Below are 26,147 nucleotides of genomic sequence, written 5' to 3'. Positions count from 1 at the left end.
AAGTATAATGACACTGTTGTTTACAATGAAACTGCATGTTATAATATTACAAGCATTGAAAAAAATGGAGTAAAAAAAGTTCATTTTCACTGTCAATAATTTATGAAGTGCAAAGAAATGATGAAATTTACATCCATGCTGACTCAGAGGTCATTTACTAAGGTAAAAGTTTGGGCACTGAACCTGAAGATTTGATTTTCGTCGGTATGGTCAAAAAGATTTTCCTTTAAATATTTGAACACATTTCTTAGGCAAACATTTGTTTCTCAGGTATCTCAGGTAACCATAATGAGAACTGTAGCCTTTGTGGAAAATAGTAGCTTCCCAAAAGAAGACAAAGAGTCTGATGTGTTCATGTCCCAGTTCTGGGCTTTGGGAAGATCTTTTATTCAGAAACCTGAGTAATCTGTGGTGTTGTAATGCCTCAGTTTCGTGGAAGTTTTAGTCACCTGAAATTCCACCTTTTTTGTTCCTGCCTGTAAATGTTGACAAGGTGCCCATGTCAGAGATGGGTTATGGCTAGCATGGGAGATGCCAGCAGAGACACCTGCAACTTTTGCTTTTTAAGAAGTGTCACAAGTTTGGTCCCAGGTAAAAGCAGCTACAAAGCAGAGTGGCTCTTCAGAACTGATACTACAGAAAAACATGGTTCCTTACCTGTTTCTAATTTTTAATCACCCACAAGAAGGTCAGATTGCTTCAAGGACAGCTGTGCAAGCTGGTGATCCTAACAGTGCCATCATTTCCTCTCCCTCCTCCTCTGCCCCTCTTTTACTCCTCTGCTCTCACTGATGGAGTGATGTTTCTGTGCTTGTGTGGCAGGAGTAAATGGGCCTCTCTTTTCTTTTAAATAGTTTTATTTGGTGAAGTTATCTGCGTAAACTAATGTTTAGTTTAGTTAGTGGTTTCAGTTTCACAATACTTTTTTTTCTTTTCCTACAGCTGAACATCTACCGGTTGATGCAGGGGAGAACTAAAATTGTTAAGATTTAATCTCTGTTGGGTGTTTTTTTCTGGAATAATTGATGGTTTTTACTGTTTGTTTCTGCTGGCAGTAGAGTTGAAAGCATGCAAAATACCCTTTCGATCTAGAACTAAATGACAACACTTTCAAAGCATACTGTATAATATGATTTTCTTTCATGGACAAGCATCCTTCATTCTCCTTTTAATTTTTAATGCTTTGTCAGATCATGGTTTCCTCAAGGAATAAAACCCCCTCGTTTTCAGAAAAGGTTGAGTTGCTTGGTGAAGTTTTTCTTGGAAGATGTGACTGGTAATGATGCAGTGTAATATGAGAGTAAGAAATTCCTTTAGCTTTAAAAAATGGTATTGTGAGTGCACATTAAATGATCAGAAGGCCCAGACTCCTATTCTTTCAAGCCCTGTGCATCAGGCAAAGTACAAAAAAATTGTAACAAGTTCACTCACAACTGGTAAGCTGGAGCTTATGGGGACAGTTACCTGCGCAGATCCAGCTCTACCTAAGCTATGCTGATAACCAAGGCTCAGAGATTTGCATGGAAAGGAAGGTGCACTCCCTTCCAGCTGCTTCCTGCCATCCTTCAGTCACACCAGGCTGAGCCCTGCAAGGTTATGGGACAGGGCTCACTGTCCTTAGTGAGCTGTGGCTGCTGAGAGTAAGTCTTCATATTATAGGAAGGGTGCCAGTATAATTTAACCAAGAACAAATGATTTTGTGTTCCTGCTTTTGCCACTGCCTATTGACTTTCTTCCAGATTGTGACTCTGAATACACGATAGGTTCATTTTCAGTTATTCTGTTGTTAGCCTAAAGAATGTGGTGTAGTGGTGTAAAGGTAAAAAAAAGGTTTACTTTCTCAGTGAAATGTGCACATGAATAAAGGGTGAAAATGTGGGAGGCTATTGAATACCTCAGAGTACAGACTATGACTTTTTGGCAACACTGGATGTGTTTGATGATGGTGTAATGCTGGGAAATGTGTGTTCACATTTGCAAAGGAGTTCTGGGAAACTTTACTGTATATTCCCTAATTGTTGGTCAGAAATAATTTAATTTAGGGAGTTCTTAAAACCATCCCTAAATTTATGTATGTTCTTAATTGTCCCTGATGTGCAGAACACTTAGAGAAATCAAACCAAAGCAAAGAATGCCTGAAGTCCTTACTGCTAGCTGGGGTTTTTTTCTGCTTGTGTGAACCAGGAAGGTTTTTTCAATAAATGGTTAACACAGAAAAAGCTACAGGCATTTTTGGCTTTTTTTGAGGTATTTTTTAGGTTCTTTCCTCTGCCCACAGTTCTAAGGATCACAGAGGCTTTAAAAAAAAACTGTAGTGGATTTTTTTATTATTATGACAAAGCAATTTTTTCATCAATTATAAAAATTACATCATGTTTCAACCATAATGTATTGCTTTACCTCCTTCCTCTCAAAATATATTGTTGTATAGTTTCCTTCAGCATAGAGAAGAATACAAGTAGTTTTGAGTAGGTCTGGATAAACTGTGGTGCATGTGTCTTTTTGTATGTGTGTATGTGGTGAGAGACTCTGTAGATATAGTAGAAGTGTTACCAAATAAACCAGCCTGTGATAATGTGTCCTGTAGCAACTGGTTTACTTCCAAAACAGGGGAAAATGTACTTGCAAAATGCATTAAAATACTATGAAAATGTCATCTTCCCTTACACTGTTTAAGCAATTATGCTGCTCACTGTAATAGATAAATTTAAGCAGTTACAGGGTACAGTTTATTTGTAGGTACAAATTCACAAGAAATTATGTATTTCATGGCCAAAGAGATTTGCTCACAAATTAATTTTAGGATCTGAGCACAAAAATCTAGAGGGCACCCAGTAGTCATGAAGGGTCCTTGTCTGTCAAAGTTTTCTCATATAAATGACTTTGTTGAAACAGGATGTGGGTCTCTAAGGTTTTAGCAGTCTCAGCTTCTATTAGAAAATTTTGGCTATGGAATAGGGACTGTGGGGAGAAGTAAAAGGTTGCTTTGTACTTCAACTTCCTACAAGTTTTATGACTGAATCCTATGAAGCTGGTTTTCCATGGGAGAAAATAAAAAGTATCTGTTTTTAGGTTTTCTTTCCTTCTATTTCTCCTTTTAATAATTGAAAACTACTGTTCATTATTTACATAAAACTGTCTCACTTGAGCCTGCTTTCCATAACCTTTTCCCTCGTAAGAATTCTAGGAATTTGCTGGCTTTCCTCAGGGGGATCTTGGCCATGTTTTATCTGTGACTTTAGGCCAGATAGTTGGTAATTTCTACAAAGTAACTTACTATGTTTAAATTGCATTTGCCTCTGCCTAGATTTCTCATTTGAGTGCATTTCAAGAAATAATGTACATAGAAGAATATGCATTTTAATACAATGTTCAGCCTTCTTGGTAACTGGCAATAAATCTCCACATGTAAAATGGAAAGCCCTTTGGAAAAAAATACTAATAATGCAAACCCCTAAATGCCCAGAAGGCAAAGTATTTCAGCTGTTTTTCTAAGACTCTACCACTTACTGTTTCCCTTTTTGACTCCTGGCTTGCTCTTTTCTTTTCTTTTTTTAAAATGAGGACGTGTCAGAACCGGAGGCCTTGAGCCCTGTATAAAGTGACCCCGGCGCAAACCTCCAGCATTCCTCATCTTCCCCTCTCTCCAGCTGCTAACATCAGCCAAGGCAGCACTCAGGCCTGGCTGCCACCAGCTTCCTGGCTCTCTCCCTTCCTCCTTCCTTCCCGCCCTACTCCCCTTGCCAGTGCAGTCAGCACTGCTTCCTATTAGGCACCGTTGCAATTATTTCAGATCTCGAGTACAAGAGCTGTTGTTGTGTCCCTTCGGCTGGTATCAGCTACCAGAGGGCAAGGTGTGGGAAGGAGGGGGCTTTCTTCATAGTGTTGTTTCTTTTGGGTGAATTGCTGTTTAGATGTTTCGTCTGACATACTCAAGTAGATATGATTTGAAAGTCACCTGGAGAATACATGGGGTTCTTTAGGTAGAATCATATTTCCTGAATGGTAGCATCTCACAGATTCTCACAGATTCATTTTCTAACTCGTTTTTCCATGTCCATCTACCACAGGACATTTCAAAGATGGTTTGGCTGCCATTGAGACCTGGAGATCTGATGCCACAATGAGGACTCACACACGGGGAGCCCCAAGTGTGTTTTTCATACACGCGGTTTGCTTCGCCTTTGCCTGCGGCGCCAGGGAGGACCAAGCCACGATGGTTCCTTTTGTCAACGCCAACTATGACAGCTATCCCATGCTCTACTTCTCCAAGGGGGATGTGGAGACCCTGCGGCTCCAGGCCAGCAGCACGCACCAGCACATTGCGGCTCGGCTGATCGAAGCAGTGCAAACCATGCTTTCAAATCCCCTGGAGTACCTTCCTCCCTGGGACCCAAAGGAGTTCAGCGCTCGCTGGAACGAAATTTATGGCAACAACCTCGGGGCCCTGGCAATGTTCTGTGTGCTCTTCCCTGAAAACATGGAGGCCATCAACATGGCTAAGGATTACATGGAGAGGATGGCGGCTCAGCCTAGTTGGTAGATTTTTGTCTTTTTTTTTTTAAAGTTGTTCTTACTGTATAAACTGCTTACACTTGGAGGAGTGAGTGTATAAGTGAATTACTTAAATTATATCAGTTGTACTAATATTCATTTTAACAGTGACTAACTTGCTGAATGCATTTAACCTCATCGGGACCAGCAGTGACATGCAGCTTTTCACCGTCACTGGACTTCTCTTCTTGAAAGTTGATGCTGAAAGGAACATGATTCTTTATGCAGCACCCTGTTTGCAGTAAAAAAGAAAAGTAATCTAAACCCACTCTAAATCAGAAGGAAGAGTTTCACATCTGTTTTGTAGCAAGAAGTGCTAAAAGTGTTACTTCGAAATTTTTTTTTTCCTCCAGCTCCATACATATCTTTTGGGTACTAGTTCTTCCTTAGGAAGAATATAGGAAAGGGGGACCTATGAAAAAGGTATCATTTGGTCTAGGTAAAAATTACACTCTTGGGCTTCTGCAGTCTGCTCTAACATCCATCTGAGCTTTAGTTCAGGCTGGCAGCTTCGTTTGGCTGCATGGTTCTTGGGCCTCTCCTTAAGATATACTAGGACATGATCATTGTCTATCTGATTACTGGAAATGCCTGAGTAACTGGTATTTTGATGACCACTTCTGGGTTAACTTCACTTGGATTTGAGTTGTCATCCCTACAAGTTGCTCTGTCTTCTTTGTGCCACACTCTTTCTATGGGAACAGAAGTTAATGTTCTCACTATATAGGAGTGATTCTAGAGTTGAGACCCGAAGGTCTCCTGCTTTTCATACCCACCTGCAATTTATCTCCTCTTTTTGCTCAGGCAGATGCATTTCCCCTACATCCCTGCAGCAGCTGCCACTTGGTACGCCTTGCAGACTATGGTCCAGGATTGCTGTCACTGTGGATAGGTCAGAGGATGGGAATGTGGGCTTTGCCAAGAGGGAGGCAACTGCCCAGGGCAGCGAGATAGGGCTGGATGGGGCACGGCTCCCTTCTGTCATAGCTGCTCTCCTACAGCTCTGTGGTGACAGCAGCTCGGCAGAAGTGCAAGTCAAGATTCAAGTCAGCACAGGAGGAGAAGCATCAGCTGTTCAAGCAGTGTTCATTGCTCAAACTACTATTCCTTACCCTCTGGTAACCAACTAGTAGTATCCTATAAATGTTATCATTCCATGGGCCATCACTGGAATAATGCTGGATTTGAGCTAGAATTTGGGATCTATATCCTCCTGATAGACATTATTGAAAAGCCATGATAGTGTTTGGGTTCCCCTGCAATAAGGATTAAAATGGTGAATGCCACAGAAATACATGAGCTAGAGCAAAAGAAGTGATGGGAGACAGCAGGGACATACTGTCCATATATTGCTTGCATGTCACAGAAGACAGGACATGGGATTTAGGAAGGAAAATATTGTCTCAACAGTGGTGGTAATTTCCAAAATCTTCCACTGAAGCATAGCAATACAAAGCTTTGGTCTTAGCTCTGGAGACAGTGTGGAGACACTTTCTCTTGGCATACTGACAGAGGGATATAGCTTACAGGGGTGAATCCAAGGATATGTGACCATCTCCAACAGGAGACAGGCTGCTCCAAAGTCAACACCTTCCTCCTTAGTTTCATTGTTCACACACTTTCTTAACGTGTTTTGGGAAGGCTGTAGTTACATGGCCATCTGTTTTAATGAAATAAGAAAGAGGGGGAAGCATTATTTTGAGTAGGAGGACTTGTTTGTGTCTTTTTTTTTCAGTTTCCTACATCTTGCTCTCTGTCTCAACGTTATTTAAGTTCCTTATGTCCTGTGATTCCTGCCCTGGATTAATTGTGGTTGTTCTGTCCTTTGTTATAATGCTCTCCCTTGTCCCAGCAGACCAGATACCAATCAGAACCAAGCAGATATCCCATTTCCACTTGGCTTTGATGTTATTTACTTGCCTCCAAGTACTGTTTTTTCTCAAGCAAGTATCTTGCATTACCTTGTTGAAAGAGAAACTATGCTTTTCCCATCTTTCCCTTCTGGTGTAGACATCCCATTCAGAAATCAATCAAGGTTTAATCAGGGTTCTCTGTTTGGCAAAAGAAGTGGCTGCAATATGCTCAGTAGTAGTGAAAGTGCAGGAGGAAATTTTAAACATAGGCAATAGAGCTGGGCTAAGCTGGCCTTTGTATAACCTCCAGCTGGCCAGCTCTTCAAGTGCTGTGGCAGAAACATGGATCTGGTTTCCATTTTTGTTTTCCCCCTGAGAACTTATGTCTGAATGCTGTCAGCATGGAGTTTATACTGTAGCCCCATCAGTGGTGGCAGTAATACAGATCTTTCTCCCTTGTCCAACAATGGTTTTCAGAAAAGTAGGAATGTGACATCTCTGAGGCTGTACTGCACTGTCTGGCTTTGCTCAAATAGGCTGGATTCAGAGGCTGAAGGACTGGGCAGACAGATTATGTAAATCTGTTTTTCCTAAGAAACTCAATTTAAAAGTACCAGAAAATGTTACTGCACGTACTTCTCCACTTAGGATAAGACTAGGAGAATAAACATGATAAATACGAGTTATGGCTGTTATACGAGCTGTTCTGGCAGTGTCAGAGTGGTGGAATTTTTTGTCCAGTCTGTCTAGGCATGTTTAGTTTTCCTCAGACTTTGGGAAAATACCATTCTGGATGATATATTATGATTATTGTCCTTATTAAATAATTTGAGGGCACATGTCTTCTGATCAGGAGGGTGAAAAGAAGGAGGGGTCTTGGTGTTGCCTGACTTTGGAGCCTTGCATGTTAGGAGGGTCCTCTGCCATAACATTTTATTTCATCAGGAAAGAGGGCTTTTCCAAAGAGGTATCCATAAGGTAAGTAAAATGGGCCTCTCCTTAGACCTCCTCATTAATGTAGGTGCCAAGACTGACATGCAAAATTTCTGGAAAAATATCTTTTTTGTCACTGACAGATTCATCAACATGTTGGGAAGTTAAATCTGGCATTGGCAGATTAATTCCTTCAGCAGTATAATCTGGATTTCTTTTGACTTCTGCTGTCATGGCATTGACTCTAAAATTGCTTTAGAATTAAAAAAAAAATCATCTTAATAAGTTTTCTCTATTTTTTGTGGCAATGTTGAGTAAAATCTAAGCCTTACCAGAAAACAAAAGTATATGTTTTTAGCATATGCAGTAGTTGAATAAAAGAAATATGGTTTTAAATGTCACTGGTTATTTGTTTCAGAATGCTAGGAGATTAAGGAGACTGACATTTTAAATTTCTTCTTTACATTGGTGGAATCCTCAATAGTCCAAATATCCCACGATACAATTATGAGGAAGTCTACTGGTAATTGATATATACATGGAAGGGGCATGTAATTAAGAACTCTGGTTCTTTCTCATCTATTAACGTAGTCATTTTATGTCACATAATAAAGTACACCCATAGCTGAGTTCCCATTTGTGTCAACTAACAGAGGTTGAGCCGTTTGTCATAACAAGCCATGTGGACAGGCATGCTGCTCATTAGCAGAGCATCCCTAATGGCTACATCCTGGAGTAGGTTTACATTTTAAAATAAACAGAGGGGCACTGGGTAACAGCTAACTATAACAATCACCCAAAATAATCTGGGAACAACACTGTTGTGGAGACTAGCAACAGCAAACAAGCGTGCATTAATATTTTAGTTGAAATAGACGAACATTATTGGTTTTGCCTGTAAAAACTAAAAGCTGGTATTTAATAAACTCCCTTGGTTTTCCATGGATTGGATATCTAGATACTGTCTAAAACCTTATGGGAAGTTTGTCCTTATATTTCAACCGTATTTCCTTTTTCTAGAGGGAACAGAGGATATTGGTGTGTTTTCTGGCATTTTATCTCCGAGTGGCCCCTAGAGCACTCCCCACCAGAAGGGCGTTCTGGCCAAGGAGATCTGTGCTCGTGATTCTTTCCATATGCCGCTGGCTCGTCCCGTCCCCGTGCTGAGCGGAATGATGTAATCAGAGTCACACATCGTGCAGAAATAACACTTCAGTCAGACTCTCTGGCTTGGACAAAGCAGCCAAAAGCTCTCTTCTTTACTAAGCCCACCTTACAAACAAACGCCTTGGGAGTTCACAAATTCTGCACCCTTCTTGTAGCAAGAGAGAGGTTCCCATTTGCAATGGCCAGAAATAAATTTCTGTGGGTTTGTTTTTGGGTGTTTTTGCACACAGTTGATGCCCCACTTTTAAAGACAAGTATGTTACCAATGTGTAGTAAGGTGTGGGATTTAACAGCGATTCTGTGGGTTTCACGGGGCAGATAATTACTGTCAAGCACATGCAGACATTCCAGGGCAATAGCAGCAACTAAGGAGAAACTAACAGGAGGCTTTGGAATAACAAATCTGTGACCTTTCTGCTGCTTTCTTATAAACTAGCAATCATGTAGCCTTCTGTTAGTCGCTGCTTATTAAAAAGTATTGGAGCATCATCTGGGACCCTTGCTGTTAGTATCCAGATAGTGCTTGATGTTGAACAATACAGATTGCAAGGTAAAAATATATATGTGTAAATAATTAAACATGTGGATAATGATTTAACTAAAATGAATTCATATATGCCAAGGTGCAATAAAGCAAGTGTCCGTGCTTTCACCAGAAATTTATAGCATCTGTTTGACTCCCAGTAATCAACTAGCAATCACATTCAAAGAAAACTTAGGGGGGCTTTGTAAGACTGTGGAATAAAAGTTAGTATAAAAGAAGCTTGGAGGATGCTGATACACTGTCTCCTACAAAGAGGAAAAAGAAAGAAAAGAGAGGGTAGGAGGATGAATTTGATATCTGGAATATACATTATATTAGTAAGTGAAATATCAAACTCTTATGCTGTTTTTATCTTCTACATATGTAGTGTTTAAAAATAGAAATTGTGCATGTATGTGAAATTAAATGGCTAGCTGGATTTTGGAGAGCTCCGTTAATATCTAAATTGGTATAGAAGATAAATTGGTGCTGACATTCAGTGGGAGCTACTGGGAGCTCACTTTGTGGCATGACTGGTATAAAAATTTGCTAAAACAAGAGCTAGAGGCAATCTCCTAAAAAAATAACGTAATTAAATTTCTATGTCTGCTTAACATGACACTGAGAAAAAATGAAACAGAGTCAGTTCTAGTTTATTAATGTGTCAACACAGAAGCATCATAAAGGCAAGTCCTTTGAGTGAAGGACTCTCTTGTGATCAAAGCCAAAAATTAGATAAGATCTGAAAGAAGCTTTAGAAGCATCAGAATGATGATCATAGACCTATGAGGAAACAGAGGGAAAGAGGTTAAAAAGTAGATTAAGATTTTTAAGGAGCTAAAGTTTACTTTCCTCCCCATAGCACCTAAGCAGTGCAACTCTATTTTTATAGTAAGCTCTTAAAATGTCTGTCTATATGCTGCTTTTTTTCCCCATACTGACATGAATGTAGCCTTTTACATTTAACCACTCCTTTGCCTTTCTTTGTGTCAACTGTGCTGCAATGAACACAAGCATGTGAGATTGGCTGCTGCTGAAACATGACTGATAAAGAGAGAAGCAAACCTGTTTTACCTTAGACACCAGAAACATAAATCATCAGTTTTTCAAGTATGTTTTTTAACTTCTTTGTTTTTGCAAAGGACCAAGCACTAAGGTTGGGCAGATAATGGGGTTTTTGCTTTGGCAGCCAACCAGAAAAATGTGGGAAGGGTAAAAGCTGAGAGGTTGGGTTTTTTTCAGTGTCTTCTTTTTTCTCCCCAAAATGACAATTGTGGAGTATTGCTCCATTTATTAAGAAAATATTCCACTTGATCAAAAAAATGACTTTGTTTTGGAGACTTTGTAAGAAAAATATTTAAGATTTGGTCTGGTGTATAAAATAAATGTTGGTAGTCTCATTCCCCTTGAAAGGTGTTCTCCCTCTTGATAGGGAATAGGTCAGGATAGACCCTCAGAAGTGGGTCAGGACAATAGGAAGAGTACCAAGGCATTGCCTGTGGCATTGGGAAGACTGTACAACTGCACAAGCGATCAAGAGTTCACTTGGCCCCATTGCATGCCTCGTTTGCATCCACACTTGACATCTTGTGTGCATTAAACTCAACCATTCTCACAGCTGGTTACCAATATCTGAGGTAGATGGCATCAAAATGCACTACAGGGCTGTCTTAGAACTAATTTTCACTTCTAAGCCATTAGGAGAGAGTTCGCACTGGTTTCCTGTGCATGCACCTAGTGAGATTGAGAATTTCAGTACTGAGGAGCAAGTACTGGCATCCTTCCTTCAAGCTCCTCCTCCAGGAGTTACTCTGCAGTGATTTGTCATGGGAAAGTTTGGAGCATTAAAATTCAGGATGTGAATTACTTGTGTAATGCGTGTGTCAGGATGTGCTTAATTCTTCATTTTGCATGCACTGATACCATGTTAGTTGTTGACCTAGAGGCCAAAAATCCAATCTCACACTGCTTGGAAGGGTATTCTGTATCTCAGATTAAAGAGGGTTATTTTCCTATTTACTTCAGTTTGTTTTTAAGAACTGGATACACAGTGAAGGAAAGATGAATCTAAACATCCCACAGGTCATGATCCAGGAACTCACTTGAGCAACAGAGTTTGATTTAAATCCTGCCTTGAACTGGCCATATAGTGGTTTTTCCCTCTTGGCTTGTATTTCTGAGCGAAATGCTAATAGAATTGTAGAAACAGAATTGTTTGAATTGGAAGGGACATTAGAGATCCTCCAGTTCCAAAACCCCTGCTCTGGACAGGGACAGCTTGGACCAGACAATGTTGTTGAAAGCCCCATCCAGCCAAGCACTTACTTGAGCACTTCCAGATTTGGGGCATCCACAACTTGTCTGGGCAACCTGTGCCAGTGCCTCACCACCCTCACAGTCAAGAGTTTCTTTGTAACTCTAAATCTCCTTTTTTTAGTTTAAAACCTTTCCCCTATGTCTTATTATCTGCCTATGCAAAACCCCTCTTTTTCCTGTGTCCCCCTTTAGGAACTAGAAGGTTTCTGTAGTGTCTCCCTGGAGACTTCCAGGCTGAACAACCCCATCTCTCTCAGCCTGTCTGCATAGGAGAAGTGCTCCAGCCATCTGAGCATCATTCTGGCTTCCTCTGGACTTGCTCCAGCAGGTCCATGTCCTTCTTTTGTTGAGGACTCCAGAGCAGTTTGCATCACTGCAGGTGGGGTCTCACCAGGGTAGAGTGGAGGAGCAAAGGCCCTCCCCTGCTGGCTGGCCATGCTGCTTTTGCTGAGCTCAGAACAACTGGCTTCCTGGGCTACAGGTGCACATCACTGGGTCATGTCCAGCTTTTCATCCACCTGAACCCCAAAATCCACCTTTTAGGGCTGTTCTCAGTGAATTCTTCTCCCAGTCTGTACTCATGTCTGGGACTGCCCCAACCCAGGTGACCCTGCTTTCAGTAAGGAAGTAGTTATTTGGTAGTGAATAGTGAGAAAATAAAGAAACACATTTCTACTGAGAGAAGAGGCAGTATTAGCATCAGGAATGTTGTCAAGAAATAGAGAGGTTGTAGTGATCTTGGCTTTGTTGGTGATAGTGATTTTTACTTTCCATCCAAAATTTTATGCAAATGGTATGCTTATTTAGAGTTTGGAATTGCATTTAATGAAGGTGCTGTGTATACATAGAAGAAATGCAGTGCCATCAATTGATCAGTGGAAAACAGGGTCTTAATCCCCCTCTTCATATTCATTGTTCATTGCAGAAGGTGGCAAATTTAAAACAGATAAACCACATTGCAGCATGCTAAAATTCTCAACACATGTAGAAAAACCATACTACTTATCCGTAATTGCAACCTTATCCATGATCTCTTTATTTCTCCAATTTCTTCATGGAGGATTCATATCAAACTCTAAATGTAACAACCATATTTTATAGGATACAGATGAACACAAATGTAAAGAACACCCCAGGCATGTATTTATCCTGTGCTATTCACAGGATTTGTCCAGACAGCAGATTTTTGTGCAGAACAATGCATATGGCTTTGGATGTTTATGGAGTTTGATCATGAGGTAGCAAACCTGTTCAGCACTTTTTCCTCTTTCATAACCTTCTCAAGTTTCCAGATAGGCACCTCTTCCAAATGCAGGTATATAAGTGCAAAAAGGTACTGTAGGGGTGCCTTTATCTTTTAGAATTTAAAATATATTTTAGAATTTTTAAACAGTTGCCTTTGCTCAAATTTCATATGTCTGCAACTAAGTAGCTGTTCTGTATAAAAGAACCCATTATAGATTATTTTTATTTACTTTGGATTTGTTTTTTTGCTTTTCTAAGATCTGATGCCTTTAAAGGCTAATGCAGCCTTGAGGTAGAGGTTACTTGCTGTCGTCAGACACAGTTAACTGTGAAGCTGAAGTTCATACTCTCTGATGTTCAGTTTTAGTCTTGAGTAGCTTAGAAAATAACTTGTTGTACAGGGCAAAGTGTGGGCTTGTTTTTATCTATCTTAGTATAAATACATACCACTTTTCTTAGTAATTATTAGTTAGCCCTGAAAACACTTTATTCACTTGCATTCAGTGCATGCCTCTGGCTCTGTGCTTTCCCCAGTTTATCAGTCAGGCTGTTTACCAAGTGTGACACTGGGAGATGCATTTGAAAAATGAGAGCATCATTTAAATACAAATCCATGTAATGTTTGCTACTTGATCATTCTTCTTGTGAATAATTTTCCACGTTTGGTGTACATTGCTTGGTTCCCTTGAAACTAAGTTAAGGGGAGTAGCACTGATTTGTAGCAGCTGAAGAGCTGTTTCTTCAAAAGAGCTTCACCTTAAGAACAGATGTTGACTGTGGTTTTATGTATTTAGAAATTAAGATCTTTAAATCATTATGTTTAATTTTCCCTATTACTTGTGTGAATCTCCTCTGTGAAATTTTATACAAGACTTAACTACAGAAGTGCAATTTCAGGGGTGTTATGACAAAATTGCTTGTCTAACCCAAGCTGGGTAACTGTGTCAGTATTTATGATAAGGGTGCCTAACATAAAGGTTTTTACACAGAAAGGCTGGGGGTTTGTTTTGTTTTGTTTTGTTTTGTTTTGTTTTGTTTTGTTTTTATTTCTTTCCTGAAGAGATCAGGAGCCTAAATGCAGTTATAACTTCTCAGTTTATCACCTCCCATGTAGAAGGCTGCTTTCTCTTTTGTCAGAAGCAGTACCATTGAGACTATTATATGCTCTTACACTGTAGAATTTGATGTGGTACTCTGTTAGAAACTAAACATAAAGTTAGCATACACCTTAACAGTGAAGGTTACAATAAATCAGTTCCACTGGCAAATCCCATTTTAAATTTAGTCAGGTAAAGATCTGGTTTCGGCACAATAGCAGAATCTAATTAGGAGCTTGTGTGTTGTTAAAAAGATACTGAAATTAGAATTATATTTTTTTAATTAGCTCAAATCCTTTCATTCGACTTTTCTTCCACCCTAATGTATAGTTTAGCCTCAAAGTCTTTGTAATTGCTCCAAGCAGCTGCCTTTAAAGTGAAATTCCCTGTTCCTATTTGAACTCTGATTTCTGAATACGCAAAGGTTTAATGAGACTAAAAATACCTTGGAAATTAGAATTCATTATATAGCTGATGAAAGGAATTTTTCTGTGTCAAAGGATTCCTGAAAGGAATCATGGTGCCCGAGTGTTGCATATAGTTGGCATAGAATGTAACTTTAGTTTTATGTATAGGATCAACAGCATTTTAATAGCTCTTTCAATTATAAGGAAAGATGTAACAGCAGAAATAGACAATTAATTGAGATTGACAAATAACCAGATAACTCAGTTTGATGTATTTAATTTAAATCTGTGAGACAAATATTTAATTTTAAAAAAGGAAAAAAGAATATTTAACTGTACTGCAAGCAGAATATGGACTCAAAGCTGAGAGAAGGTGAACAGTTAAAACTGTTGATCAGAAATTCATCTGATCAAAAAACATACAGATAGTTTCTTTACATGACAGTATGAATGTGCCAAACTTTCGTTCTTCCAATGATTTAAATATGCTGAAATAAAAGTTAAAGGTCTTTTTTTTTTCACTTGCACATGATATCTTTTACCATCATTGCAGCGCCTTAGGCTGATGTTTGTAATTTTTACATGCTTTATTAATGCATTTGAATGCCAATAAATGCTTCTGCAGCAGAACTTTTTTGGTTTTATCTTAATTCTTTGGGGATTTTTTTTTCTCATCTCTTCACACTGCTGCTTACACAAATAAAGATGAAATCATATTTGTCGAGTCATCAAATAGTTGAAACTGGAATGTGTATGCCTTCAGGAGCACAGCATCATTTCTACTGATTGCAGTAGGACACTCATCTCAACAATTTTAATTCATTTCTGTAATAAAAAATAGATTGCAAAAGAAGTGAAAGAGGAGAGCATGAAAGCATGAAAGCAACTGACAATTTTTCAGTTTATAGGAGTTTACTTTCGCTATGTATTCCTTCACATTTTCTTTTCTGTAGAACCATGGGCTGGAAGTACTGTAAGTACTGCAAAATTAAAGTTATTGATACACAATGTATGCTTGATTTAACAGGAATATTTTCTCCATACCACCTATGTTATGAATTTGATTGGTAAAAATGTACTGTTTTCTAAGTTCAGTGTAATCATTAGACACAAGCCAGTAGTTCCTAGAAAATAATTTTTTAGTATTGACATCATTTTACCTCTTTTCTTTCTTATCATTAAAAAACACCAGTGTTTATTAAGAATGTTAATTCAAGCTTTAGTAAAACTAAGTTTCCTCTTCTCTACTTCTGTCCTTGAATGCATTTGGGAGATGAAAAAACAGTGTAGTGAGTTGTTTTATTATACTTGCTGTAAAGACAGCTTTAGTCTCATGGCAGCATTTATCATCAACTGACTCCTTTGGAAAAGAAAAAAGATCTGTTACAGGAGGTTGGAGGAGTATAAACCATGCATATTACTTTATCAAAAATTATATTAATCTTTCTTCAGATTAATAGATTCTATTTCTGTACTATCAGTATTCTGCCTATCTTTCTCCTAGCAAAACCCAGAATATTTCAAACATTTTTCTAATATTTAGCAACTTAATCTTTATAAAAAAGTTTTTGAGCTTTGAAGATTAATGCTGTCCATACTTAGGATGGGAAAAAATAGTTTAGAGACTTGGTAAGTAGCTAAGTACTGTTTTAAAATTCAACATGAATCATCTAACTTGGGAGACTTAAAAGTCATATACATATCACAGTAGACTAAGGGGGAAAGCTAAGGAGGTGAAACTCAATTAATTGTCGTCTTTATTTTTTGACAGGCTAGTGAAGGATGCCCCCTGGGATGAAGTCCCTCTTGCTCACTCCTTGGTTGGTTTTGCCACTGCTTATGACTTCTTGTACAGCTACCTTAGCAAGATTCAACAGGAGAGATTTCTTGAAGTAATTGCCAATGCCTCGGGATACATGTACGAAACATCCTACAGACGTGGATGGGGCTTCCAGTACCTTCACAACCACCAGCCTACCAACTGTGTGGCCCTGCTGGCTGGAAGCCTGGTTCTGATGAATCAAGGTATGTGCTGAGCCATAGGGATGTTTTTTCTAAAGTCTGTCAACTTGAATCAGCCACTTAAGCAGCAAAGTTCAGGGTTTGATAAAAATGCTTCTTTAGTGTACAGCACTATTGGGTTTACTCTTTTGCTGCTTAGTAAAATTTAATTTAGTGAATGGAGCAAAAGTCTGTGGGCAGATGTACAAGTCATTATGAGTATGTATATAAGTTCAGTTTTCCAAGTGATTCTGAAATTCTTACCTCACAGTTTATAAAAGTTAAAAATCCAATTGTGTACAGTTTGTCAGTCCTGATTCGTGGACAGTGTCTTTCAGAGTAGATCATCAATGTAGAATGATGCTTGATCTCCTTACACAAAGCATTGCGAAAGTCAGCAGTCAGAAACACCCACTGCTCTGACCTGGGAGCCAGACAACAGGATAGCCTGGAATTTCATCCAAGGCTTTTGTCGTTTCACCTGGAGGATCTGCAAAAGTGTAACTTTATCCGCCCAAGTGCCATAGCTTAGGACATTTCTTCCCAACAGCATTTTCTATGGAGATATCTAAGGCTGTACTTTTTTTCCTCTGAACTCTGCTATTGCACCCCACAACAAACATTTGTGCCTGGTTTCCTCTTCTTTGCTTTGGGGGCATAAAACCATTGTTCGCATTTCCAAGGTGAATACTCTGGCCAGTAGCTTTTGCCTGCTCTGTCAAGGGGCTGTCCCTGTCCTGCTGGAGAGTGCAAGTCACAGAGTGAGAGAGAAAGCAGGTGAGCAATCTTGACTTTAAACCCCAGAGGTACTTCAGCTGAGAGATGGAAGTCATGGAGCCAGCTCCCGCTTTTATAAGAATGAATCCATATTTCATCAGGTAATTATTTTATATGTGCTAGAAGTATTTTGAAAACATGATTCCCAGTGGAATTACTTATGCACTGCAAGTCCAGGAAAATCTAGTTTCTGGATGCTGATGGTGTTGCCAAGCTGCTCAGCCCTGCCAAACAGAGGCACATCTGCCCATCACTGGAGCTTTCAAGTGCCCAAAAAAATGTGACAAAAAACTGTGGCACCTACTGTGTTTGGAGGATCATTTTTTGCTAAGTGCCTGTCAAAACAAACACACTGACTGATGTGTATATGTTGAAAAGCATCAAGAGCATGTGTGGCAGTTATTCCCTATCCTCCTGTCTTGCCTTCCACAAATTGAAGACTCAAAGCCATGTTTATTCAGTGGGTTTGCTAAATTTCATATAATTCCATCCTTCCCTAAGCCTTTGTTGGTGCAGAAAGCTGGCAGTTTGCAAGATGATTCTGCTTTTCATTAGGTATAGACCATAAGTATGCCTTGTGTAAAACAATGAAAGCATCAAAAAGCCAGGCAATATTTTTTTCACTAAAGTGATGGTGTTTGCGGGGAGGAGGAAGGAAAAAAGCAGGAAACTAATGAATTCTTGAGCAATTTGAAAATAGTAATATTTCAAATGAAAATAGTTCAAAACAGACTTTATATTTCTAAATTTAAGTGCTGTTGTTTTGATATAGAGAAACTTGGTTTTTTTTTAATAGCAACTTAAATTTAACTTAAATTAGGTTTTTCTGTTAGTCTAAAATGGAAAAAAAAAGGCAAATTGTAATTCCAATATGAAAGAAAATAATCTGAAGGAGAAAAAAAAAAGGAGGGAGAAAAGGAATGAACATGTTTTGCTTCTGCATCAGATACGTAGCAATTGCAAATAATGTATCCCAGTGTAGACCTTTCTCACAGAAGGTTTAAATTCCAACTACTAAGTTTAAACACAATTCAGCTATTGAAGCTTGTAGATGCTAAACAGCCAATTTAAAAGAATGTAAATGTTTCCAAAGGAATGAAAGTGAAACTAATTGAAGTTAATTCTAGGCACGTGCATTTGGAGAAGTCTTTGTATTTAGACACTCAGATGTTCAAAATAGAAACTTAAGGCCTTGATATTAATATAGATACCTGATTTATATACTGCTAAATTTAGGTGAAATTTGTTCTGGTTTGTCATGTAGCCTGACAGGGTGTTGAGTCTTTTAATTTTTTCATTTCAATGTATTATTGTTCTTTTAGTGTGCTACAAGTGTAGTGTTATAGCATAGATATACCTGAAGTAAACAGAACATTAATGCAGTACAATGGTAAAGGCACTGTGCTGAACCATAGCAAATCACATTCTTGCAGCATAGCTTCCCTTTTATGTCACAAGGGAAAACAGGAGTGTAAACATTCAGGATTTTATTCTGACAGACCACTGTGCTGCCAACTCCATGAAGAGTAGTGAAAAAGTGTCTTAATAGCTGGGAGTGAAGTGGAAGTAGTTCCACTGCCACTGTTGCTCAGGCCTTCCCCATCACAGTTTTCAGCCAGGCATTTAAAGTACTGTGATAGACTCAGGTTGTCTGTTTTGCTTAGACACTGCTTTTTGTTTTTTTTTGTCTCAGTTAACTGAGCAGGATTTGGCAGCCTTGACTGGTAGGATGCCTGAATTACTCATCACTCTGCTGAGCATAAATACAGTGTTGGTGGCAATGGGATGAAACACTGAGTAACAGGACTGAATGTAGCTCCTACTCCCTTAGCACATGTGCTTCATTCAGCAGGCACTGCTTCACCACATAGTGAGGTGTAACATGTGCCAGCTGGGCTTTGCTATAGGGTGGAATTAAGTCTGGTTCAATCTGTGTCCAGACATTTTGAACTGGGAGAACACTAAGCTGCCAGTTAGAAGCACAAGGCAGTTGATGTCTGGACCTACCTCTCCTGCTACTCAATCCAAAAAGCCTTTCCTCTGCTGGGTTCCATGTGCTGACTTCTGCTGGAGGCTCTCCTGCTTGTGCTTAGTGAAAGCAGACTGGCACTGAGAAGGTTTCTTGTGACCTCTTCCCAGGTCTTGATTTGTGTGGAGCAGACCAAAACAGTAACATCTCTAGGCAGAGAATTTATCTGCCTCGAAGATTAATTTTGTTCAGGAATTGAAGAATCTACTTTTGGAATTACCCATGCAAAGCTCTTCCAAAATAGCTTTTATTTGGATAACCCTTTAGGTTGTACAACAAACTGAAAATATCAGTAGAACAGAGCAGGTCTTAAAATAGAGCATGAGTTAGCTCATTGTCATATCACTTAACTGCAGCTCAAATGTGAACTTTGTTACATTTTTAGTCTCTGTGTATCTCCTTACCATGCTGGTGATCCTGCCAGTGAAAAATGACCGGTCAGAATTGTTGCATTATTGGAGCCCTCTAGTGGGGCCATTGGTTTGTTTTCATACAGCTTTAATTTGAAATGCAATATAGTCTTGGTTTGGCTCTTCCCTTTTTTGCATGTCCTGAATGTGTTCAGGAAATTTTCTTTTTAAGTTGTAAAGCATAGCCCCATATTACTAGCAAAAGGTGTTTGATAGATTTTCCCATGCTCATGCAACCTTGCTTTGCTGTATTTAAATATGTCTTACTTTTATTTTTCACCTTAGAAGTACAGGAATGCTGCAGCAATAGGTTGTATTATAGACCCCTGGACTGCAGATTCCAAGATGGGAAGGACCCCACAGACAGCACCATGTATGAACTGTTGTGTTGTAATTAGTTTTGCCATTGTAATTTTCTTTCAGGCTACCTTCAGGAAGCTTACTTGTGGACCAAGCAGGTGTTGGCAATCATGGAGAAGTCAGTAGTCCTGCTGCAGGAGGTCACAGATGGCTCCCTCTATGAAGGGGTGGCTTATGGCAGCTACACAACCAGATCACTGTTCCAGTACATGTTTCTTGTCCAAAGGCATTTTGACATCAATCACTTCAGCCACCCCTGGCTCAAGCAGCACTTTGCATTTATGTACAGGACTGTCCTGCCAGGTAGGTCCTTTGGGTGAATGAAGATGAATCTCTTTATTTTTGAAGCAGCAATAAATTTCATACTTTAAATAGGCCATTTTAAAATAGCACTCTACTTGGATATTTTTCAAAATAACCATTTCCTTGGATTTTACCTTCAAGAGTTATCAAAACAGTAACAGCCTTGTTTAGCACTGCTTCTAAATGAGGGACACTTTCCACTAGCACAGGTTGCTCAAAGCCCCATCCAGCCTAGCCTTGAAGCCACTCCTCCACACTGCCAGGAGTGGAGCATCCACAACTTCACAACCTGTCCACGTGCCTCACTATCCCTACAGGAAAGAACCTCTTCCTCATATCTAAACTAGGTCTACCCTCTTTCAGTTTAAAGCTGTTACCCCCGTGTTGCTTATTTGCAGGACACTTCATTAGGAACTTAAATTGCTCAAATTCTAGGTAAAAAAAAACTTAGATAACTGTATTGGAACCCCTGATCTACCCATGTATGTAACAGGCGCTGAATGCAGCTTTGGTGTGCCAGCATATGCACATAAGGAATTGTGCTGAATCCATGTGAGACCCCAGGCATCCTTTGGGAAGAGGTTCCTAAGAGCTAAATGAGCTCACATTGATGGTTTCAAGGTGAAGCTGATTATCTTGTTCTTTGGGGGCCCCTCTGGTTTATTCCTTTGCAGAGTATAGATTCACATAAAAACATGAAAACTGTAAAGGGAAAGTTACCTTTGCCAGACTTGAGTGAGGAGAGGAAGTGGATTGCATCTTACATTTTGTGTGGTGCTTTGGCTGTCCATAGCCCAAAGCCAAAGAAGAAAGGTGAATATTCAAGTTAGCTGCAGCAGAAGGAAACCACTCCTGTGTAACCTATTTACGGCTCGTTTACAAGCAGGTCTATAAACATCTGAAAAGGCTGCCTCTGTTTGCACCGCTTGGCTTTACTGGCATGCTCTTCAAAAGCATCTTTGTGTGCTTATTTGTTCTTTCTCCTTCTCGCTTTTCCCCAAGGGTTCCAGAGAACTGTGGCCATCGCAGATTCCAACTATAACTGGTTCTACGGGCCGGAGAGCCAGCTGGTGTTTCTCGACAAGTTTGTCATGCGCAATGGCAGCGGGAACTGGCTGGCAGAGCAGATCAGAAGGAACCGAGTGGTGGAGGGGCCAGGCACACCATCCAAAGGGCAGAGGTGGTGCACTCTCCACACTGAATTTCTCTGGTATGAAAGGGGATGAGTGGGCTCAAAAGGAACCTGGCAGCTGTTTGCTGTTAGTGTTAATTCATTAACTTTAGATGTGCACCGCGGAGGCCGGGCTCAGGCTGCCCGTGTGCCACCCAGGGTCAGGAGGCACAGAAGAACTTCTTCATTTAGCACAGGTTGCCACAGGGAACACCCTGGTCTTGTCCTGCATCTGATTTTATGGTTTCTATCCACTGTCTATTGCTTTCATAGAATACAGGTCATTCCAAAGGAACTGAAAATTTCCCTGTATGTAGTCTTTGTTTAATTTGGTCTATTGTAATGGGATTTAATCCTGTTGTGTTCTTTTATGATGAATTAGGTGAATATTTAAAGCATAAGTTTTCATTCAAAAGTTCTGTAAAATAGTATAAACTTTCTTTTAAAAGTTAAATAATCCAAGCAGTAAGGTTACTGTTAACAGGATTTGCACACTAATTAGCAAGCTATGCTTGGAAAAAATGCCATGCTAGATGGATATTTTCCCATGTAATTTACAGTTATCCTAACTTCTATGTCAATCTTCTTAAAGTAAGAAATTAAAATACTCAGGAAGCTTTAGATCTACATATGAATTCCCTTAGTTTGTGGAGGTAACAAGTATATTTTCGAGGAGTGAGTGTAGCTCTTTCTCTCTTGCAAGAAAAATCTTATTGAATATATGTTGGTTTGCCCTTATGGTGTGCACATTAGAGTGCATGTTTCTTAGGCTCCTAGCAGCCTTTATCTTGTTACTTTCAAAATACAAAATATGTCTTCTACAACCTCATCCCATCACTGTTTCCTCCTGTCTCTTCATGGAAATTCTGTAACTGTCTAGGGCCTGCCAGAAACTCCTGGTTAGTTGTAGGAATAAATCTGATTCTGGAACCGTCTAACAGAAATGTTAGTGGGCTTAATATGGTTTTGTTTATTTTGGTAACTTAAAAACAATGCCAGAAGGTTTTGGTTTGGATTTTTATTGTTTTGACTCCCACGGATAAAATTGTAGTAATTTTAACCTTTTCTAGAATTAAAGCTTCTTTTTAAACAAAATGTCTTAACGTTTAACGTCTTACAATTCATACAAGAAAAACCATTAAAATTTTTCTTCAGCCTGGGTTGAAGAAAGAAACTAACATACATTAACTGATACAAATGATAAACATTTCACCTTCAGAATGCCTCATCATTACTTTTAAAATTATTGCCTATTCTGTTTGAAGACTACAGATTTCTGTAATCATGATTTTGGGGAAACATATTTCTCTTTGTTAAGTAGTCAGTAAATAGGCACAAATGCTGATGTCTAGGCAGTGTCTGGTCTAATCTGCCTTTTTTAAAGATCTATGTTATAGTTGGTAGTTTTATGACTATCTAGGGCAAAACATGGCTAGTTTGAAATTAGTGGTACTCTTATTTTTGGGCTGCAAAAAGACTGCTTGCTTTAAATGCAGAGCAGATGCTTTCAGCTGTTGTTCTGTAAAAAGCACACAACAAATTTGTATAGGGATTAGTATGATGAATAATGATTACAGCTATATGATTAGGAAGCATAACTGTGGGCTTTATATTTTTGGCTTGCTCTTTGATGTAAACAGAGAATGTTTTTTTGAGTTTTTTGCAAGTACTGATAGTGGAATCAGTCAAGGGACTTTTAACCCAATTTTTCTCATCTTCTTTTGCAGGTATGATGCAAGTTTGCGCTCTGTACCTCCACCAGACTATGGAGTTCCTAAGCTACATTATTTTGAGGACTGGGGAGTGGTGACTTATGGAAGTGCTTTGCCAGCTGAAATCAACAGGCCTTTCCTTTCCTTCAAGTCAGGAAAGCTGGGAGGACGTGCAATATATGATATTGTTCATAAGAACAAGTACAAAGAGTGGATCAAGGGGTGGAGGAACTTTAATGCTGGCCACGAACACCCAGACCAGAACTCCTTCACTTTCGCTCCCAATGGTGTACCTTTCATAACAGAAGCTCTGTATGGGCCAAAATATACTTTTTTTAATAATGTGTTGATGTTTTCCCCTGCTGTGTCTAAGAGCTGCTTCTCCCCATGGGAAGGGCAGATTACAGAAGACTGTTCCTCTAAGTGGCTTAAATATAAACATGACTTGGCTGGCGACTGTCAGGGACGAGTGGTTGCTGCCACGGAGAGAAGCGGCGTGGTTTTTATCAGGGGAGAAGGAGTGGGTGCATACAATCCTAAACTGAAGCTGAGAAAATTGCAACGAAACCTTATACTTCTCCATCCCCAGCTTCTCTTGCTAGTGGACCAAATCCACCTAGAAGATGACAGCCCTCTGGAGGCAGCGACCAGTTTCTTCCACAATGTGGATGTGCCTTTTGAAGAAACAGTTGTTGATGATGTCCATGGGGCCTTTATTAGGCACCGTGATGGGATATATAAGATGTACTGGATGGACGACACTGGCCACAGTGAAAAAGCCACCATTGCCTCAAGGATGTATCCCCGGGGCTACCCCTACAATGGAACAAACTACGTGAATGTAACGACCCTGCTGCGGCACCCCGTCACGAGGGCCATCTACCTTTTCATCGGGCCCTCTGTGGACGTGCAGAGCTTCACCGTGCGTGGAGATTCCCCGCAGCTGGATGTGTTTGTGACCACTGGTGAGCACGCCTATGCCGTGTACCTGTGGCCCGTCGAGGATGGCTCCCGCTCTGCCTTTGCACAGGTTATTGCAGACCGCCAGAAAATTGTCTTTGACCGAGCCTCTGCCATCAGGAGCTCCACAGTGCCAGAGGTGAAGGACTACGTAGGCATCGTGGAGAGGAACCTGCAACATTTTAAACCCGTTTTCCAGCAGCTTGAGAAGCAGATCCTGTCTCGTGTACGCAACACGGCCAGCTTTAGGAAGACTGCTGAGCGCCTGCTGAGGTTTTCAGATAAGAGGCAGACAGAGGAGGCCATTGACAGGATATTTGCAATCTCACAGAGGCAGCAGCAACAGCAGCGTGGCAGAGCAAAGAAAAACAGAAAGGTAGCCAAAGGCTACAAATTTGTTGATGCCGTTCCTGACATTTTTGCACAGATTGAGGTAAATGAAAGAAAAGTGCGACAAAAGGCACAGACTCAAGCACAAAAAGAGTTGCCTGTAGATGAAGATGAGGAAATGAAAGATCTTCTGGACTTTGCAGATATCACTTATGTGAAGCACAAAACTGGGATGTCAATCAAAGGCCGATCAGGGCTGGCGCAGATGGTGGCGACTGCTCGAAGCGCCCCATCAATATCAGCTTCTTATACTCGCCTCTTTCTGATTCTCAACATTGCTATTTTTTTTGTCATGCTAGCAATGCAGCTCACTTATTTCCAGAAGGCCAAGAGACTGCATGGCCAAAGATGTCTGTATGCAATTCTTTTAGTAGACAGCTGTATATTATTGTGGCTGTATTCTTCCTGTTCTCAGTCACAATGTTAGCAGAAGACCTCTACTAGTTGACCAGTTTATGGTCATATATGTCTATGCAAAAACATTAACCCTAATAGGGCCAAAGTTTATATCTTCTCTCTTTTTTTTTTTTTTCTCTTTTTTTTTTTTTTTCTGAAACATTCCAAAAGCATCTGGGGAAAGATTGTTTTCAGACCGGAATAGATTAAATAATAGGGCAAGCAATTAATATCTCAGAAAAATCAGTACTTAATAAGTACTTCTCCCTTGTGTTTTGAGTTGGGCCTCATGTCTGAGGGAATGTTGTGCTTTGTTCATCAGAGTTCAGTAGTGTAAAGTTGTAATTAATTTTTTGGTGAGATGAGCCCTCTTGATTAGGTTTATTTCTAAGGTCTTTTTTTATACAGAATTTGATTTGCATGTAGTGAGTTTTCATTTCAGGGTGCTAGGGATGTCTATGGACATTCTCCTAAGACAAGGACATTTAAATATACATATACAAGGCAGATCTTAGCAGCAGACTTCGTTTCTGTCTGCCAAACCAAAGAATGGCTCAATATGGGACACCCCTGTATCATTATTGCAGACCTTATATTGTCCCGTCTCTTCCATGCTTTACAATCAGGCACAGTGGAAAATGACAATCATGTCAGTGATTGCCAAGTGAGGGACACATCACTAGTAGGCAGTAGTACAAGGCAAATATGGGTTTAACTCAAAGTAGAGCAGAATGCAATTCTCAGGAAAATAAAACCATTTCTATTTTAGCCAAGTGTAGGCTGTAGAATGCTGAATTCTGTAGGGTCTTTTCTCCATTTTACAAGGCAGGGTTTCAAGAAAATTTTCTATAGTTTGAAGCACATCTTAGTAGGGAAATAATGTCCTAGATCACTGCCCTTCCTTATGTAATTTTTAAAATACAAAGAACCAAAGCAATCCTGTGGTAACCTCAGCAACTGCCAGTATGGAAAAGTATGTATCAAGGAAGTATTTAATGTATTTTTTTCTTTCAAATGTCTAGAAAGAGGACAGTTAAAATTTTGTGAACAGCCTGTTCTCTATAAAGCACCAGCAAGGATTCTGCAAGCTCTTGGTGGCCCCAGGTCAATTATTTGGGGATTAGTGGTAAATGGAATCATGTGGTTTATGACAAAAATAAGTTTGACATCTCCACATATATTCCCCTCTGTTCATTAAACTAATTTCAAAAACTCATAGCTATTTGAAAGAATGGAAACTGTGGAATTGGGGCATACCTGTATGTCTTTACAGAAAAACAATTCTTCAGTACATTTGCTAAATAAAAGCATTATAATTATCTCTATGGAAAAGTTGGTTTTGTTTTGTTTAAATATTTTTCCTGATAATTACAGTAATTATGTTCATCAGTACTTGGTTCAAACCACAAACCTTTGCTTCCTCTTCTTTACACCATTTAGTTATATGTTATCTACATTACTCTGTTAAGCCTTCTGCAAGTCTGTGTTTGGAAATGTGAGGAGCTTTCCTTGTCTAAATATCTTCAGTGAATAGGTCAGAATA

The 26,147-nt window shown here is 39.6% G+C and overlaps 1 protein-coding gene across 4 annotated transcripts in view; it reads left to right on the top strand.

Moving 5' to 3' along the window:
- Positions 1 to 25,936, top strand: part of DSE (dermatan sulfate epimerase) — a 34,864-nt gene extending 8,928 nt beyond the window's left edge. For 2 of the 4 annotated variants that reach the window (XM_059468671.1, XM_059468673.1), the window contains exons 3-7: positions 4,071 to 4,539; positions 15,867 to 16,120; positions 19,736 to 19,975; positions 20,978 to 21,185; positions 22,874 to 25,936. In XM_059468671.1, coding sequence (XP_059324654.1) covers positions 4,124 to 4,539; positions 15,867 to 16,120; positions 19,736 to 19,975; positions 20,978 to 21,185; positions 22,874 to 24,635 — 2,880 coding nt within the window. In that variant the 5' untranslated portion in view covers positions 4,071 to 4,123 and the 3' untranslated portion in view covers positions 24,636 to 25,936. Of the gene's footprint in view, positions 1 to 4,070; positions 4,540 to 15,866; positions 16,121 to 19,735; positions 19,976 to 20,977; positions 21,186 to 22,873 lie in introns of those variants that run through there. The other 2 variants (XM_059468674.1, XM_059468675.1) reach the window with 2 other exon arrangements.
- Positions 25,937 to 26,147: the final 211 nt, after the last annotated feature.

This window comes from Ammospiza nelsoni, chromosome 3 (assembly GCF_027579445.1).
Source record: "Ammospiza nelsoni isolate bAmmNel1 chromosome 3, bAmmNel1.pri, whole genome shotgun sequence".
NCBI classification, from domain to species: Eukaryota; Metazoa; Chordata; class Aves; order Passeriformes; family Passerellidae; genus Ammospiza; species Ammospiza nelsoni.
This window is presented reverse-complemented; position numbering and strand designations above follow the sequence as displayed.